The sequence below is a fragment of the Macadamia integrifolia genome, chromosome 4, assembly GCF_013358625.1.
Source record: "Macadamia integrifolia cultivar HAES 741 chromosome 4, SCU_Mint_v3, whole genome shotgun sequence".
Taxonomy (NCBI): domain Eukaryota; kingdom Viridiplantae; phylum Streptophyta; class Magnoliopsida; order Proteales; family Proteaceae; genus Macadamia; species Macadamia integrifolia.
Window position 1 is genome coordinate 37,398,309 of NC_056560.1, and position 19,391 is coordinate 37,417,699.

General features: G+C 44.1%; 1 protein-coding gene across 1 annotated transcript in view; it reads right to left on the reverse strand.

The window, feature by feature from the left end:
- The window catches only part of LOC122075591 (dehydrogenase/reductase SDR family member 7), a 90,387-nt gene that overhangs the window by 14,020 nt on the left and 56,976 nt on the right, over positions 1–19,391 (reverse strand). The window contains exons 10-11 of the mRNA XM_042640664.1: positions 13,323–13,406; positions 12,815–12,880 (exon numbers count right to left, since the gene is read on the reverse strand). Of these exons, the coding sequence (XP_042496598.1) occupies positions 12,815–12,880; positions 13,323–13,406 (150 nt within the window). The remainder of the gene's footprint in view (positions 1–12,814; positions 12,881–13,322; positions 13,407–19,391) is intronic.

A 19,391-nucleotide genomic window follows, 5' to 3' on the forward strand; every position in this document is an offset into this window, starting at 1 on the left:
CCTCTCGGTTGCTGTTATATCTGCTGCAGCTATCAAACAAAATAGTTGAATATCTTCTCAATCAAAAGCTCCATCGGACTGCTGCTGAACACTTCACCATCAAGCTGGATTATTTTCTTCATCAAATAAGGTGGCCTGCACCTCAGTTTCGGAAGACTTTGGCTTCTTCTTTTCTCCTCAGATCGGGACAGCATTAAGGTAAGTAAACCCCCCCCCCCATTCTACCTCCATGGACCCCTTGTTATCTTCCCATTATTCCCCCACTGAATTCTGAAATATTCTCTGTTTTCAAGCCATTATTATTTTTCTGTTATCCTTTAAAATACCCTGCTAAGTTTACAACCTGCTACTGCTGTTCACATATTTTGTCCTGCTGAGTTTACATTCTGCTACTGCCGTTCACATATTTAATTTTCTGTGATTAAAAATTTTGTTGATCTCTTTAATAGTTGAATGACTTGAGGAAAAGCATGATAACTACTCTTTGATTCTTGAACTGATTTGTGCTTAATATACAGTATGTTGCCATGTTCCCTTCCCCATGTTTCCCGCTTGAGATTTATGTAGCTTAATTGCTTTTCCGTCTAGATTACTATTGGCTGTTGTTGCATTGCTTCTATTTCGAATACATATGCATGCTGGTCATTGTATTGTGCTGCCCCACCAATCTCAGTCCCAACCTAGGTCCTAGTGAGTCAATATTGTCGACTTGAACGGCACCAATAGGAAGTCCTGTTGTCTAGGTTTCCTCCTACATCATCTGTGATCATTGACTGCATCCAAGAGGCATCTGACCTAGGAACCTTGCCCTAAAATATGAGATCCAACAGAGCTCTAATCAAGTTCTCTTCTTCAAAGCTGCAACTGGTTTTCCGCTACTGGTTTCCAAACCAAGGTTGAAGACGACTCCGATCCCTTCCTTGAATCGTGGCTTGAAACCTTTAATTGCTTATTTCCATATTGATGCCCCTCCATCCCCTCCTTATTACAGTTTGCCATGGAGAGTTTTCCATTCTAGTTTGACCCTCAACAATAAATCAAATTCCCATTGTAGGAATTTCTGATTTATTACCAAAAGTGCCATTGCCCCTTGTGAACTTCTATTTATTTACAGGATTGCCACTTGATTCTAATCATCATCATCATATTTACTGTTTTGCCCCTGATCTTAGAACTAAATTGCTTAAGTTCTTAAGTGAGCCCACACCTATCCCAGTTGGGTCTTTTGGGGCCCACCGGCCCAACATTACGACCTCTCTTTAAAAAAAATTGTAACTGAGGAAAATTAAACCCCGACCTCTCTTTTGTAATGACTCAAAGCCATCATATATATTATGCATGTTTTATATATTTTAATGGGAAAAAGAACTGTGTTTGTAAGCCTGGTCTACGCCAGAGATCCCATGTGTATCTCTTTTCATGTGATAAGACATCTCTACCCCTTGTTTTAGGGAGGAGAGTGACAGACACATGGAGCGTTGGCATAGGCTATGGTTCTGGACAAAGAACCACTTCCCATATTTAACACACACAAACACACACACACACACACACACACACACACACACACACTTATGTATATATATATATACCCCCCAAAAAAGTTATGAACAAAATTTCCAAATGAAATGCACAATAATCCCATTTTGGTCCCTTCACCAAAATTTACATTTAGATATGCATGGAACAAGAACAACTAAAGGACAAGGCCCCTCCTGAGCTCCTCCCCGATCTCCATAGGCATCCTGCCTATCCACAACACCTTAGAAGGTGCTTCTCCAACCCTCGGGTGTGCTCAGGCCCTTCCTGAGCCCGCAAAGCTTGCTTATCGTCTCCAGCATGTCCATGATCCTTTGATCAATGCTCCTCGCCACACTGGACCTACTCAGACCCTTCCTGAGATGTGGCCATCAATCCAGACATTCTGCCTGAGACCGTTGACTATAAAGACACTTCTCTGATCAACACTCCACAAGACATCCATGAGCCCCCATTGCAGACTACCATCACTGCTAAGAAGAAACCCAGGTCCACCAGATCCTCCTCTCTTCTCAAGGAAATTGGGACTCTCCCCAAAAATAAAGCAATCAGAGCCTCCCAACCTTCCCCTCTCAGGGTATATCAAAGAAGGTAGAAAACCAAATCAGTTTTGGGTTCCTCCAAAGCCCCTTCTGGCTCATCTGAGCAATTGCTGACCCATCCTCCCTCCCCCAAATGATTCCCTTGACCATCTAGAATGTGCAAGGTGTTAACTCCTCAGCAAAGCATGCCTCCATTTGTTCCCGTATCAAATCTTCCACTACAGCCCTTTGTTGCCTTCTTGAGACCTAAGTCCTTGAGCCCAATGCCATCCACATTGTCTCTTCCATTGCTCCCTCGTAGTCCTTTCTTTCCAACTACACCCACTGCCTGAGTGGTCAAATCTGGACTCTCTGGAACCCCCTCTTGATCAACCTCTCTATCATCTTCTCCTCTACCCATGCAATTCACTCTCCATCTCCTCCCCCCTCAGGCTCCCCCCTTGTTTGTTCATCATTATCTATGCTCTTAATTGTGCACTGGATAGATTGCCTCTAGACTGAGCTCCGCTCCACTGCCCCCTCCATTCGATCCCTTCCTTGGGGTCTGAGAGGTGACTTTAACTTGGTGAGAGCTAGTCACGAGAAGTTTGGTGGAGACCCCATTAACCTTCCCTCAGTTGAGCTTTAATGAATGTATCAATGATATAGCCATGAACGACAAGGTGGCTAGGTGATAAATTCACTTGGCAGAATCTCAGAAGTGGGATTGCCAGGATAGCTAGCAAGTTGGATAGAGTCCTTGTCAATGAGGCTTGGCTGGACTCTTTTCCCTCTTCCCATGCTTGCTTTGATCTTCTTGGTATTTTAGATCACTCTCCCATCTCTCTTCTCGTTCACTTCGACATCTCCTTTGGCCCTAAACCTTTCAAATTCTTTGATATGTGGTCTCTCCACCAGAAATTCATCCCTATTGTTCGGGAACCTTGGGCCATCCCTGTCCAAGCCTTCTCCTCCCCTCTTATTTCCTTCACTAGGAGGCTCAGAAATGTCAAGTCTGCTCTAAAGATATGAAACTCCAACTCCTTTGGTAACATATCCTCTAGAGTCTCCTCCTGTCGTGCTATGCTTGATCTCCTCAATGCCTCGTTGGATGAAGAAGAGAAATCTACCTCCTCCGACCTCCCCTCTCTCCTTACCCAAGAGAAAAGCTTCCTCAGGATAAAAAATCCATAATCAAATGGCTTAATCTAAGTGACTCCAACTCCTCCTACTCCCACAGATCCCTCAAAGACAGAACTAATGTCAATTCCATCCCTAAGCTTATCTCCCGAAATGGCTCCTCCCCTCAATCTTGAAGACATTAAATCCAAGGCTGCCTCTTACTTCTCTGATCTTTTTCACCCCTCGATCCTCCCTCTAACCCCCATCCCCTCTTGACCTTCTCAACAAATTTGTTCCCTCCCTCCAAGCCATCCCTTCCGAGGATAAAATCTTAAATTTTGTCCTCTCTTACAAAGCGAACAAAGCTCCTATGCCAGATTGCTTCAGCATGGGCTCTTTCTTCTCTTATTGGCATATTTTCAGATCTGGCCTCATCATCACTATCAAGAGTTTCTTCTTAACCCCATTCAGATCAAAGGGACAAGGTATATCTTCCTCTGCCAAATCCTGAAGAAAGTGGGTGTGGATTCCATGTTAGACTTCAAACCCATCTCCCTATATAACCTTCTATACAAATTCATAGCCAAAATCCTTGCCAATATGACTCAATTGGTCTTTGATTCCCTTGTCAGCCCATATCATTCGACTTTTCATAGCAGGAAGAAGCATTGCTAAACAATATCATTCTGCATTTTGTGCCACGAGATTGTAAGAGGTTTTGATAGAAAATCTCACTCCTCGTCTACCTTGCTCAAAATTGACATCCATAAAACTTTTGACTCCACCCGATAGGATTTCATATGGAAACAAATTAGAATTCTCAATCCTCTACGACGTCTAGGCGATGAAATATTTTCAGGAAAAAACAAATCATAATGATTTTCACCTCCATTCCCAAGCATATTTTCATGTCATGCAATGGATGTAACAAGATCATTCTTCTCCTAGCCCTCCCTACCATTGTTCTCTGTTATCGATCTCTGCAGCACCATCGTCTCTTGAACAACCAGGTCCTCTCCCCCCTTAAAACCCCAAAACAAGTAGACATCGCAAAAAGAGATCAACCTAAAGGAACAGACCCTCAAGGGGGTGAAGGCCAGCCAAAGGATTTAACGAAAGACGAGGGAAACTAGGGTCCACGTAGTGGTCCATTACCAAACAAAAGCAAGGTAGAAGCAAAATCCCGTACCCAAAAGCGTACAGACGATGATTGAAAGGGCCCATACATCAAATACACACTACGCTAACAATCGGTATCACGAAACAATTCGAGAGTCCTGCTTCAGATTTTCCCCCCTACTTCGCCCATTGGATCTGCTCTTGCATCTCCACCCCTTCCTTCTCTGTCCTAGTCAACGGTAATTCTGTTGGAAACTTCCCCTCAGTTGGTATCAGGCAAGGTTGCCCCCTTTCCCCCTTTCTTTTCTCCCTTGGCCTTGAGGTCCTCTCCCGCTCCATCCAATCTTCCACTGACCTTCATCTCATTTCTCCAATTCCCAAATGCATATCCCTCATGCTCAACCATCTTGCCTTTGCAGATGATTTTATGACCTTCTCCAAGCCTGACCCATCCTCCATCTCCACCATTATGTCCTCCCTCCATCTCTTTGAGCACCTCTCAGGTCTCCACATAAATCTTTTTAAATCCAATCTTTTTGAATCGGGCCTCCATCTCCAATAGTAGGCGATGACTTCCATACCCTTACCTCCTCCACCCCCTCCTCCCGCTCCTTCTCCTTCCACCCTTCGCCTTCCCTACCACACCCTCCCCTTCACCTCCACCTCCCCCTCCCCTAAGTCCCCTCCTCCGTCCCCTTCTGCTTCTTCTTCTCCCTAGACCTCCTACTCAAGCTCCTCTGCTCGCACCTCCAAACATGACTTATCCCTCCATTACTTTCCCCCTCAACTCCTTGGCGACAGAAGATTCGATGTTTTCTGGCTTCATCTTTCTCCTCTAAGATCTCCAAATGGCGTTACTGCCTTGTTGGTCATTTCCTTGCTAGTCGGCCACCTTTCCCTATAGTCAAAAGTTCCCTTCCAAAACAATGGAAACTGCAAGTTCAGCTAGTAACCTATTTGCTTGACAATGGTGTCTTTCTATTCAACTTCTCCATAGAAATTGACATGCTCAGCCATATGGAAAGAGGCCCTTGGCATGTCAGCAACAAACCTATTTTCCTTCGTTAATGGAATCACTATATGCAGCTGCATAAAATAGACCACTGTTCCATACCACTTTGGATCACTCTTCTTAATATTACTCTTTATTTCTGGTGTGAAAGAGTCTTAGTATCATTGGCTCCATTGTTGGACAACCCCTCTTCACTGACATCCGAACCAAAAGAATGCAGAGCCTCTCCTAAGTTTGCATTTGCATCGAAGTTTCTGTCGACATGCCACCTCTGTCCTCTGTTATTGTTATGGACGATGACGGAACCTCCTTCCATTAAGAATTATTTATAACTAGATGCCCCCACACCGCTGCGATTGCAAAAAATTTTGCCACAATCCCATGGATTGCATCAAACCTCCTCCGACCTTTGATGATCCGTCATCGTCCCTTCCCCCTTCTGTCGAGCACCAGGTTACCTCCATCACCATCTAACCCTATCCCTCCACCATCTTACCTACCACCGACATCCACTACCCCTCCACCTTCCCTCATCTGATCTCTACCCTCTACCCCCTTCTCGTTCCTCCATTGCCGTCACTTGTCACCCCAACCGAGGTCAGAGATAGGGTCGTCGGAAAAACACCCCAACCGGCAGTGTCCTTTATATCTCCCTCTAGCTGATGCTCGTCGATTGCTGGTTCCTACTTTGGACTAGTGGTCCCCGGGCAACGCATCTTGTCTCTATCCCCTTTCGGCAGCCTCTGCCCTCGTAGTCTTTCCCTTGCCGAAAACGTCCATCAATTGTCGCCTCCTCCTCATTTAAGCTCTGACGTGCCTCCTTCCCTGGATTCCTCTAATAAAGTTTCTGTCAACCCCCTTTTGTTGCCCTCACATGTCTCTTTACCCCCTCCTCCCTCTACCCTCTAGAAATTCCTATTGTTTCCCCCCCTTTCCTTCTTCAGCCCACTTAAACCTCCACCCCCCCTTTCAGGCCCATTCTCCTCCTTAGCCAATCCTTCGCATCGGGCCCTTACCTCTTCTCTTTCTAGCCTTCAACTGGGCTCGGCCCAACTGATAGGTCCTTTTCATCCCACGACCCCCAACATACCCTCTCCTCTTGATCCGCTAAACCCTTTTAACCCAACCCACCTGTCCCTGTCGGACCCCTCATCTCAACTCGTCACTTAGGCGATGCATGTTGCTACCGTCCTACCTTCCTCTCACAGCACCACTGTCTTCTCACCTTCTCAGGCCCTCCGTATGCCTATCACCCCAAGGCACTCGGGCTCTTGTTCCACCCCTCAATTGCTCCCACGGGCTATACTCTTCCAGTAAGGGTAGGACACTGCATCAATGACCTCTTCCCTACTCTGCTCTTTCAGCAGGAGCATGGCTATGCTGATTCTATGCTTTCCTCCCCTGTCCAGCTGTTGAGACAGGGCCATGCCACCCTGCCTCCTGTGTTTCTCTTCCAGCAGAGGCAGGATCCTGCCGCGATGACCTCCCCCTGCCCTGCTCTTCCAGCATGTTCAACACACTGCCAGATCTTCTCCTCCCTGCCCTGCCCTGCCCTGCCCTGCCCAGCTCTCCCAGCTGGAGCAGACCCACCTTGGTTCTCTGTCTTCCTCGTCTACCCATCCCTCTCCGATGGGGCAGGGCATTGCCACAACGGCTTCTCCCCCTGATCTGCTCTTCCAACAGAATCAGGGCCTCGCCGGGTCCTTCAACCTTCGCCTTGCTCTCCCAACAGGGGCAGCACCTTGTAGAGACGCCATCAACAACCCCCCTTCACTAGGCACTGCTTGCCACGACTCCACCAACAACCCTCCCCCCCCCCCTTGCACCATCTAGAGCTTGGGCTTTCCCCCTATTTGCCCTTCAACATCAACATCATCAGCAACATCAGTAGGCCCCTCGTAGCCCCTTAGCAAGCCTTCTCACTCTGGCTCCTCCTGCACCAACACCAGCAACCCCCCTTCTCTGGCAAGCTAACCTTCCCTTCATTTGTGCACCGCCGCCACTCTCCCCCCATCTGATCCTACTTACGCCCCCCCCTCATCAACTACCATAGACGCCACTAAAGCCAACCTTCTTCTATCCAGCCCTACTTTCCCTCCCTCAACCCCTCTAAGGAAACCATGCCCCCCTTCCTCCCCATAATTTGTTAGACTATTTGGAATATTCAGGGTCTCAATTCCTTAGCAAAGCAATCGAATATTCGTGCCCATATCAAATCCTCCCAGTTCGTTATGTGCTTTGTCCTTGAGACCAGAATGCCCGAACCCAATGCTGCGCACATTGCGTCTGCCGCTCCCTTTTGGTCCTTTCTCTCCAATTACTCTTTCAATCCTCTTAGGAGAATTTGGATCCTATGGGATCCCTCTAAAATCCTACCATCCCTCATCTCTTCCTCCTCCCGATTCATCCCTCTCTATCTTTGCTCCTTCCAACAACTCTCTCTTCTTCTCTGCCATCAATGGTCTCAATAGCGCCTCTAATTGTGCCCCCCTCTGGGATGACCTTCAATTACTCGATTCCCAAGTTTCCTCCCATCTTGGAGTTAGGGCGACTTCAACATAATCCGCCATGCCCATAAGAAGTGTGATGGATCTAGCACTGATTTCTCCTCCATTGAAACTTTTAACTCCTGCATTGAGGACTTTGGTCTCGATGAATTTAGATGGTCTGGTATCAAGCTTTCTTAGCATAACAAAAGATATGGTCCCAGTTGTGTCACCAGCAAGCTTGATCGCATCTTAGTCAATGAATTCTGGCTCTCCTCCTTCCCCTCTTCCCACACTTCATTCGATCCTCCTAGCATCTCCGACTATTACCCCATCTCAATGTTCATCCATCCCCTCATCTCCTTCAGTCCCAAGCCCTTCAAATTCTTCGACATATGGTCCTCCCACACTGGTGTCCTTCCTATAGTTTAAACTGCATGAGACATTCGTGTTCCCCCTGGTCTTTTGCCCCTCTTCTCCTTCATTTTTAAGCTTCAAAATGTCAAGCTTGCCCTCAAGGAATGGAATTCCTCCACCTTTGGTATCATCTCCTCCAGGGTCTCCGATTGTAGGTCCAAGCTTGAATCCATTCAGATTTGGTTGCAATCTGATCTCCTTAGCTCTCTCTGGCCCTTGAAGAAAAGGAGACCTATCTTGAGCTAGCTTCCCTCCTATTTTAGGAAGAAATCTTTCTCAAGCAAAAGTCCTGGATCAAATGGCTTGACCTGGGGACTCAAACTCTTCGTATTTTTACAAATCTCTCAAGGCCAAATCCAACTCTAACTCCATTCCCCTTCTGGTGCCCAGCAATGGAACCATCTTGAGATCCCCTATTGATATTAAAGAGGAATGTGAGTCCTACTTCAAGGATATCTTCTATCCTCCCTCTTCCGCTCCTGCTCCCCTCCCCTCCCCTCCAATCCGTTCCTTCTGATCAGGAAATCCATGCGGTTGTCCATTCTCACAAGCCCAACAAAGCACCTCGCTTCAGTATGGGCTTCTTCACCTCTTGCTGGGACATCATTGGTGAAAAGCTCATCAAAGCCATTAGGAGCTTCTTCTTTAACCCCTCCCAAGTCAGCCACATCAAGCACTCCTTCCTCTGCTTCATCCCCAACAAACACGGTGCCTCCTCTTTAGCTGACTTCAGGCCCATCTCCTTATGCAACCTCCTATACAAGTTCATTGCCAAAATCCTTGTCAATCGCATCCAAGTTGTCATCAACTCTCTTGTCAGTGCAAACCAATCTGCATCCATTGCTAGCCGTAGCATCTCAGACAACATCCTTTGTCACGAGATTGTCTGAGGTTTTGACAAGAATTCTCACTCCCCTACTGCCCTCCCAAAGATTGATATCCACAAGGCTTTTGACTCTATTAGATGAAATTTTATTTCGAGAGTCCTCTCCATGTCTTTTCCACCACCCTTCATCAACTGGGTCCATGCCTGCATTTCTTCTCCCAAATTCTCAGTTCCCGTTAATGGCTCTCCTACTAGATTCTTTCCTTCTTCTGTTGGCATTCGACAGGGATGTCCCCTCTCCCCCTTCCCTTTCTGTATTTTTCTTGAAGTCTTCTCCAGATCTCTCCAATCATATACTGATAATCTTCTCATCTCTGTCATCCCCAAGTGCAAAGCATCCAATCTAACCCACTTGACTTTTGCCGATCACCTTATGATTTTTTCAAAAGCGGATGAATGGTCCATTTCTTCCATTATGTCTTCTCTCCATCTCTTTGAGTCCTTCTCTGGCCTTCACATCAATCTGCTCAAATCCCGTTTTTTTCTAGTAGGTGTCTCTTATTCCTCCAATGCCCGTCTTCTCAAGCTAACGAGATTCTCCATTGGCTCTCTTCTTATTAAATATCTTGGTCTTCCCCTCATCTCCTCTAGGCTTACTACTCATCACTGCCCCCTATGCTCTCCCAAATTTGCAAGGGGCTCCAAATTTGAAAAGGTAAGCTGTTGTCTTATGTGGGTCGCCTGGTTTTCATCAGATCAGTGCTTTAATTCTCCTATATTTACTGGTCTGGAGTCTTCCAGCTTCCCAAATCCATCACCAAATCCATTGAATCCCTCCTCTGCTCCTTTTGGAAAGGAACCGATTCAACAGATTTCTTCACCCCATCTGCCGGTCCTCTATTTGCCTTCCTAAAAGCAAAGCAGGTCTGGGCATAGGCACATCAAGGATGTCAACTCCACTTCCATCCTTAAGTTGTCCTGGAAGGTGGTTTCCAAACATCCGGGTATCTAGGTATCGTGGGTCTACTCTTCCCTCCTGAGCGAAGATTCCCTTTGGACTTGTAGCATCAAACCAAACTGGCGTAAGATCCTCCTTACTAAACCTCATGCCTTGACTACCATTAAATATCTTATTGGAAATGGGTTGAATACTTCCTTCTGGCTTGATAATTGGCATCCAACCACTAAATACTGAGAGGAGCAAAACTAATCGACTGTAAAAGAGAGGAGGGGCTGAAGAAGCTCAGTTATTACTCAACCCAAGGGGGCTGGGAATGGTTCGAGTAGACCGTGGAAAATGGATCGTTCTTTAATAGGCTTTATTTTCTCTTCATGTCTTAAAAGGATCTAGTTGGTATTTCTGCCACACCATCCAATTTGGGCGCTTCTTTGATTGTAGGCCATAGATCGGTCTATTCCTCTAGCATCCCTAGATCTGCCTCTGTCTTCTCGATCATCTCCAATAGTTCCAAGACCAATCCCAATATTCCCACTCTATCCAATTTTTGGAATTCCATCTCCTCCATACCATCCCCCACTTCTAGTGCAGACCGAATTATCTGGTCCCCCTGGCCTTCAGGTCTCTTCTCCTCCACCTCGGTCTAAAACCACTCACGTTGCTCCATCCCTTCCGTCCCCTAGCATAGGTTGTTTGGTTTCATAGCCACATCCCTCACCATAGCCTTACTGTCTGGAAAGCTCTCTCCAACTGCCTCCCTACCCAATCCTTCCTCATCTTTCTCCATATTCTTGTCTCCCCTGCTTACTGTCTTTGTTGGAATGGTATCGAAGATACCAATCATCTGTTCTTTGAATGCTCCTTCTCTCGCATTTGGAAGTTTGTCCTCGCCAAATGCTGGCCTGCCCAGAGAACCCCCCATCCCCTTTCAGAGAAAATGGAATTGGATTGACATGACCTTCTCTAGTACTTCTTTGTGACTCAGCTGGAAAGCTTGCTTTTGGAGCGCAACCTTCGTAGATGGTCTTCCAACTCTAGATCTTTCGATAAGATTTGGAAAGCCATCTACTTTGACGTCTCCTCCAAACTCGTCTCCCTCCCTTAGAGGCCAGTTGTGGACACCCTAAAGAACAAGCTTATTGTTGTCTTCTGGGACCTTCCTCCGGTTTGTATATCCCTCCCCCTATTTCCTTGTTTTATATAATATCTATTCAACCGAAAAAATAATCTTTTGAGTCTCTCATTCCTGTCAGACCAATCTCCTCCAAATCACTAGATTCTCTCTTGGTTCCTTTCCCGTTAAATATCTTGGCCTTCCCCTTATATCTTCTAGGATTTCAACCCATCACTGCTCCCCTCTGCTTGACCTTCAGAGGAAGAGGCTCCAACTCTGGAAGGGTAAGCTCCTCTCTTATTCTAGTCAGCTGGTCCTCATCAGGTCAGCCCTCCAATCCATATATCTCTATTGGTCGCGCATCTTCTTCCTCCCTGCTGCCACCGCCAAATCCATAAAGCATTTGCTCTGTTCCTTCCTCAGGAAAGGTACGGGCTCATCCAAATTCCTTCATCCTCAGAGTTGGGCCAAAGTCTGTAGTCCAAAATCAGAAGGGGGTCTAGGCCTTAGAAGAACCAAAGATGTTAATTCTATGGACATCCTCAAGCTTATCTGCAAAATTGCCTCTTAAGTATAACAGTATTTGGGTTTCTTGGGTCCATTCTTACCTCCTCAAAAATGACTCCCTGTGGACTGCCTCCCTCCCTTTTGACCCCTTTTGGATTTGGCGTAATATTCTCTCCTCTAGAATTATTGCTCTAGGTGCGATATCTCATTCTATAGGGGATGGTACCTCCAACTCCCTCTGGTTCGACCCCTGGCACCCCGATGGAATTCTTCTCTCCTTGATCTCCCCCAGAATTATATACTCTTGCGGCCTGAGTAAATCTGTCAATGCCTCTATCATCTCTCAGGGAGATCGGTCTCCCCCTCCTTCTCTCCCCCCCCCTTTGATCTCTGGTCCTCCCTCTCCCCCCATCCCCCCTGGTCATCATGGAAGACAAGACAAGATTATCTGGTCCCCGTCTCCTCAAGGACTGTTCTCTTCTACCTTTGCTTGGAGTTCATTCATATAAAGGACCCTAGCACAACATCATTTGGAGGCCATATCCCTCGCCACAGCTTGGTGAGCTCTTTCTAACTACCTCCCTACGCAGTCCTTCCTTATTTACCGGCACATCCAAGTCCCCCTTAATGTTTTCTTTGCTGGAATGGAACTGAAGATGTTGATCACCTCTTTTTCTCTTGCCTTTCTCCTACACTATCTGGAAGAGTCTTTGCCTCCTGCTGGCCTTCCAGCAGACAAATCCTCCCACTAAGTAGAGAATGAATCTAGGTTGTCATGACCTTTGGTGGATCTACCATCTATGATATAGCCGGGAAGCTTGCCTTTTGTGCTACTATCAACCATATCTAGATGGAGCACAATCATCGAAGATGGACTTCCAACTCTCGCTCTTTTGACAAAATTTGGAAAGCCATCTACTTTGATGTTAGCTCCAAACTTAGCTGGATCTGTCACAGCATAGTTCACGACACCCAAAGGAACAGGCTTACTATTGTGTCCTGAGGTCTACCTATCTCTATTATCTCCCCCCCCCCTTTTCTTTCCCTTGTATATTCTTCTTTTCCTTGGTAATAAAATTTATTCATTCATCAAAGAAAAAAAAAGGACATTCATTGATAATGGAATATGAATCATAAGCCAATTTCTACAGTCTGACATGGTCCATGTTTCAAAGTCTGCCTCTATGTCATACCTTGTCCATAAGCCAGAATCCAACGGTAGGCATGTACTGCACCAAATACATAACAGCAAGTACAGGCTGCAAAAAAAAAGCACAAATTTGACATGCAGACAAGATTAGATATCATACACAAAATTGTGTGCTGTATTCGTAAATCAGCTCAAGCTTTGGAAAGAAGCTAAAATTTGGAGACGTAAAGGACCACACCCTTAGTCAAAGGAGGACAGAAAGGTGCATTATCTTTCAAATGTTAAATGGGATTTCAGAAAAAAGCGGCCAATTTAAATAAAATGTAGTCTACAATTCACCTTCAATGAGATTAAGTGAGATACTGTATTTGTTTGAAATCATTACTTTATGCACCATTTTCCTCAGGTGGGAAGAGTCTAATCAACTTACTGGCAGACGAGGAAATACTAACTTTTGTATTGCTTACACAAGAATTCTAGCATTGTTTGATTCTACCTTCAAAAAATAAGCATTATTATTGAAAACCACAGCTATTTAATTAAACAAGTACCTGATTCGAGATCCAGGCCTCCTTTAGCCCATGTGTTGCTGCAATGATTGTCAGCTCTGCACACCTTTCTGAGGACAAACGCTTCTGCAAAAAGGCAATCAGGACTTTAACCGAAAAGAAATATAGAACCCAAGTTGCTATATATCACATCATGTAACCTCTATAACTGAAGACCATGCATATACCAGTGACCAGTTCCACTATAATTTGAACAGAAACAATTCATCACATAAAAGGCGGCCGCGGGGGGGGAGTAGAAATGTTTGCCTTTCCAAGAGTATGATATTTCATGGCAACGCTGCTAGTTTCAATGTATTCATCCCATGCTCCAACTACCATAAAATACTGAGAGAGAACAATGGACAAATAGGTGACTGGTTGTACCACATAGAACCCTCTCCAAGGGAAGGGACAAAAATGGATACCTTCCGTTTTCCCCCTGTTGTCTAACTCTCTTAATAGATATTTCTTGTTGATTGACAAGATTTATCTCTCATGCATGCAAATATCAAATAAGCATATAGCTCACACAATGGTTATAAAAATTGATCAATTTACTCTAATTAAACAGAGGCCTGTGACACAGACTCAGCTCATAAATCAAGTCACAACAATAAAATCAGATATTACTCAATGGCGTTTCCTATGCATGCTTACCTCTACAGTATATGACTATGGGTAATATAACAATAGTTATTATATATAATTATGCTAATATGCTAATAATAACCTCCTATGAGAAAATCAGCATATATTAAACAAAGTATAGGATATATACAAGCAAAGTTTAAGATCTCGCTCTCGCCCCCCATCTCACTAATCCAAAAAGAGAGATCTCGTCGACATCATATATATTTTCCCAGTCGACTCGGTGGTTGGTCTTGGTGGCTATATCTTCTTTGTAGCCCCTGAAAATTGGTGGTTACCCTATTTTAGGCCTTCTAAACACAATGGAAACATCAGTTTTTAAAAAAATCAAACTTACAATTGTACTTTGACTTCGTACCCTATGTAAGTAGTCTCCGACTCTTCGGACCTTAGGCTAGTATGCTCTATTCCACAATCTACACGACACAACATAATTATAAGAAATTAAAAGACATCATATATAAGAAAAGTAACTCCAAATGTGGATGAGGAGGTAATATTCTCTACTCTTTAAGCTTCAATGAGTGTAGGAATGGAGATACTCAAGCAAAAGCACCAAAATACTTGCTCCTTAGTGTTTTTTCTTAAAAAAGTAGAGAGTCGAGATTTGGCGAGATCTCGGTCGAGTTTTTGTACAATTTATATCTTGCCATGCATCTCATCTCGCCTTTTTGAAAAAACAAGATATTAGCAATAGCGAGATATCGCTGAGATCTTGAACTATGTATACAAGCATATTAATCGAATAACAAAACAATAAACATAAATCAACATAGACGCATGAAGTGCCAACAAGGTGTGTTGTCGCCTTGGACCCAAGAAAGAGTCTAGACATCTAGGTGATGCCTTGACAACTATGCCTATAACCTTAAATACTTATGTAGTATCTCACAAGTCAGTTAATTAATGACATATGAGACACAAAGGATCAAATAGGCTGAACCTGATGGCACAGGTACTCACAGAATGACCAAGAGGAAGTAACATACTGACATTGCCATTCAAGAAGCATGTTACACCTACTGTTGAAGGTAGGCCAGGAATACATGTTTCACCCTACAAAAGAGCAGAAGCCCAGCCCATGGGCTTCGTAACAAAATAGGAGGGATAGGTCCAGAAAGTCTTAGGGGAATTCACAGAATATAGAATTTTTTGGAGAATAAGTTGGATATGCACATTTTTTTTTCTTTTTTTTTTTTTTTGGGGGGGGGGGGAATTTGTTATCCTGCAGTAAATTATACAGGGAGTTTATTTGGTTTTGCAAATTTGGAAATTTTGGCTTATGGTGCATTTTTATTTGTACTTTCTTTCCTTTTTCTTAAAATAGAGGCTAGTCTATTCCAGGCCCTCAGTAGGGAGAAGGAGGGAAAGTTGGCTATTAGTTTTGAATCAAAATTTCTATCACTGGCAAATGTCACATGCTTTTCGTCTATAGATTCTGGATTTCAGCTACTGTTGATGTGATCCCAGGGTTCAAAAACCCTATTTGGGTTTGCTCTATGGGCCCACCCAAGTAATTGAAGCTTTTGTTTAACAATACTGAGTCAGGTTCTTCTCCTATCTGTATTGAATAGAACATGCTGACCAAAATATTCATGTAAAATCTGCTCGATTTAGATCGGGATAATTGCAGGCATTTTATGAAACCATGTGCAATGGCTCGAATTTGTACTCAATTTTATTTCCACTAAAATCAAAAGCTTAGTGGCAAATTAAATATTTTGAAGATTATAAGAATAATGGTAAAATTGTAGATAAAATGAAATTTATGACAGGATGACAAAGTTAAAATAAAGGACAAAATGGGATAGGGACAAAAGGGAGAGATAATATAGGAATTAACAGATAAGAGTTAAAATAGGGAGACGAACAGTATCATCTTCAAGCTTCGAACACAATAGAAACCAGCGGAAGTCAGGATAGATTCCAAGTGAGAAATCTAACTCATATAGTCACAATTTGGCATGAAATTCCAGGTAGGGAATCAATTCACCTTAAGCCCATTGATTCCAGCGAGAATAAGTTCTGTTGTGTTTGTTGCTGTTTCAGAACAGGGCTAAGCGCCATCTGGACAGGTCCAATAGGGGCATACTTGTCCTATCGGACCTGCTTTGCTTCTTTAGGGTTATGGTTATGTTGGGGGGTATTTTGTAACCTTCCTTTTCATATTTTTGATATATATACATAGAGAAGACCTGCGATCAGACCATTCTGGACAGATCGCAGGTTGCTCTCTCTTTGAGGCTGTCTGTGCTTTCTCCTTTCTCTCTTTTCTTTCTTTTTCTCTTTTCTTCCTCTCTTCTTCTGGTTTTACTGGTTTGGTTACAGGAATCTAGGATTGTAACATGGTATCAGAGCTTCTGTAATCAAATCAAGGTTTTAGGTCAACACTCTCTACCTATCTCTACCCTGCGCTACTCCTCTTTGGTGCGCAGCCACCTATTGCTGCTGCTACTCTGATTTTTTGGCCTGATTATAATGATATAAGCACAATCAAGCGTCCCTACCACTGCTGCATGGATTCAGACTTGATTCCCTGAAATCGCTGAAGCCGATACCTATTTCTGCAGTTTTTTAATGGCCGCCGCCCCTATTTCTGATGTGTTTAAGGCTGCTGCCCTATGTGTGAAGCCTCTACTACTTCACAGTTGAATGTTCTGTATACTACTTATCTACATAAACTACTAGGCTTTTGGAGCCTCTTTTGTTGCTCCCATCAAGATTGACTCTACCCTACCAGCAGCTCCTATAGGCTGGAATTTTTTTTCGGTTTCTTGGGGTCCGATTGCTACTTGTCTGCTGTTTATCAGATCTGGTTGGTGAGTTCTCCTTATTTGGTTGTCTCTACACTACTTGCTTGTCACTATTCCTTTCTCTCATGGCAGAGAACAAGACTACTACTACCCCTACCACTACCTCCTCTGCATCGAACAATGTGAACGTCCAGATTACTTTTATCAAGCTTAAGGGAAGCTCGAATTACCTTCTTTGGGCTCAGTCGGTCAAGGTTTACCTGATGGCAAAGGATAAGCTTGATTACACCACCTCTGATCCTCCCAAAGAATCTGACACTGGTTATACTCAATGGCAGAAAAAGAATGCATTAATCTTAATTTGGTTATGGAACAGTATGGAACCAGATGTCGCTGTCAATGTTATGTTTCATTCTACTGCCAAGGGAGTGTGGAATGACTTGAAGGAGACCTACTCTCAGGAGAACATGACCCGTATCTATGATATCTATGAAAAACTGTTTCAGTTTCGCCAGTCAGACAAACCACTTTCCGAATATTATAGTACTTTCAGAGGCATGGTTGAAGAACTCAATGTCTTCCAACCCTTGACCACTGACATTGACAAATTGAAAGCTCAACGTAATGAGTTCCTCGTCTCCAAATTCTTGGCTGGTTTGAACAATGACTTGAAGGCCGTGAAGGGTCACTTACTTGCAGGTGATACTGTGCCTACTCTGAATGATACCTACTCACGACTACAGCGAATTACCTCTTCCACAAAACCTGATCAGTCTTCCAAAGACAGTTCTGCCTTCCATGCCAACCGTGGACGTGGTCGCGGTTATGGGGGAGGTCGTGGGTCGGCTAGTCGAGGATCTGGTGGACAGCTCTCTGATCGTACTGCTCGTCAATGTACTTTTTATGGAAAGCCCAACCATACTGTTGAGACTTGTTGGGCAAAGCATTGCAAACCAGAGTGGGCAACACAGTTAGCTAATCATGCAGTGTCAGACGATGGTACTGACACAATGGCTCCAGTTGATCCTAAACCAGCACCTTCTTCAGGAGATTCAACAACCGGTCTGCGCAATGACAGCAATCAGTTGCTCCGGCGCCTGCACACTCTTGAGGCATCCTCTAATACATCTAATGGTGCATCTACATCCGCCGCTACCCTAGCCTACACAGGTACCTCAGCCCTTCTTACTACTACATCTACTCCTTAGATCATTGATTCAGGTGCCTCTGCCCATATGACCAGAAAATCATCACTTTTTAAGAATTTTTCTACTAATACCAGTTCCAATTCAGTTATCCTTGCTAATGGTGCTTCCACACCAGTCCTTGGACATGGTACTATTTCATCTACCCCATCCATTAATTTATCTTCCGTCTTACATGTTCCTCAATTTCTATTAAGTCTTCTCTCTGTAAGTCAATTAACCAGTTCATTAAATTGCTCAGTAACATTATTTCCTTCTTACTATGTTTTTCAATATCTTCACACGAGGAAGACGATTGGTGGAAGGCGTGAAAAGGATGGGTTATACTACCTCAACAGCGCCTATCCTCCTTCTTCTGCTACTGCTACGGTTGTTGGGGATCTGACTCCTTTTCAATGGCACTGTCATTTAGGTCATTTGTCACTTTCTAGGTTACAGCTTTAATTTCCTAGTTTTAAGTCTGTCCCTAGGTTAGAGTGTGAGGCATGTGAGTTGGATAAACATCTTCGTGTGTCATTCCCATCTCGCTCTGTGTCTCGTAGTCCGTCCTTATTTTCGATAGTCCATTATGATGATGGGGTCCTTGCAGAGTCAGTACCAGATTTGGTTTCTGCTATTTTGTGACATTTGTGGATGATCATTCTCGCCTTACATGGTTGTACATGTTAAAGGACAGATCTGAATTTTTACATGTGTTTCACAAATTTTATAATGAAATAAAGACTCAGTTTGGCATTCCTATTAAAAATTTTCGTTCTGACAATGCTTTAGAATATGCTCAAATTGATATTTTTTATTTTTGTGATACCCATGGGATGATACACCAAACTAGTTGTGCGTACACCCCACAGCAAAATGGGGTAGCAGAGCGCAAGAACCGGCATCTTCTTGAAGTTGCCCGTGCCATTATGATTCACATGCATGTTCCTAAACAATTTTTGTGTAATGGTGTTTTAACCGCTTGTTATTTGATTAATCGCATGCCATCCTCTATCCTATCAGATAAGTCTCCATTTTCTGTTTTGTTCCCTAATTTACCGAGTTTTACTGTTGCACCCCGCGTCTTTAGGTATGTGTGTTTCGTCCATAACTTGCATATAGAAGTTGACAAGTTATCCCCGAGGTCTACTAAGTGCATCTTTTTGGGTTACTCTCGTACGCAGAAAGGGTATAAGTGTTATGATCCAATTACTCATAGAATTTTGTTAGTGCTGATGTGACCTTTTTTTAAGGCACATCATTTTATTCTCCTCAGGTGTCCCAGTCTAGTCCGGAGTGGTCTTCTCCATCTCCTTCCCCCATACCCTCCCTTATACCCCTACCTGATGCTTCTAGTACCAGTGCCTCACCTCCCCTACAGGTTTATTAGCGCAGGAAGAAGACTGGACAGCCAAGTGGCGAGGTCATTAATCCTAAAGATTCACTCCTTCCACTACCGTCTTCAGCTGATAAAGCTCCTCTTC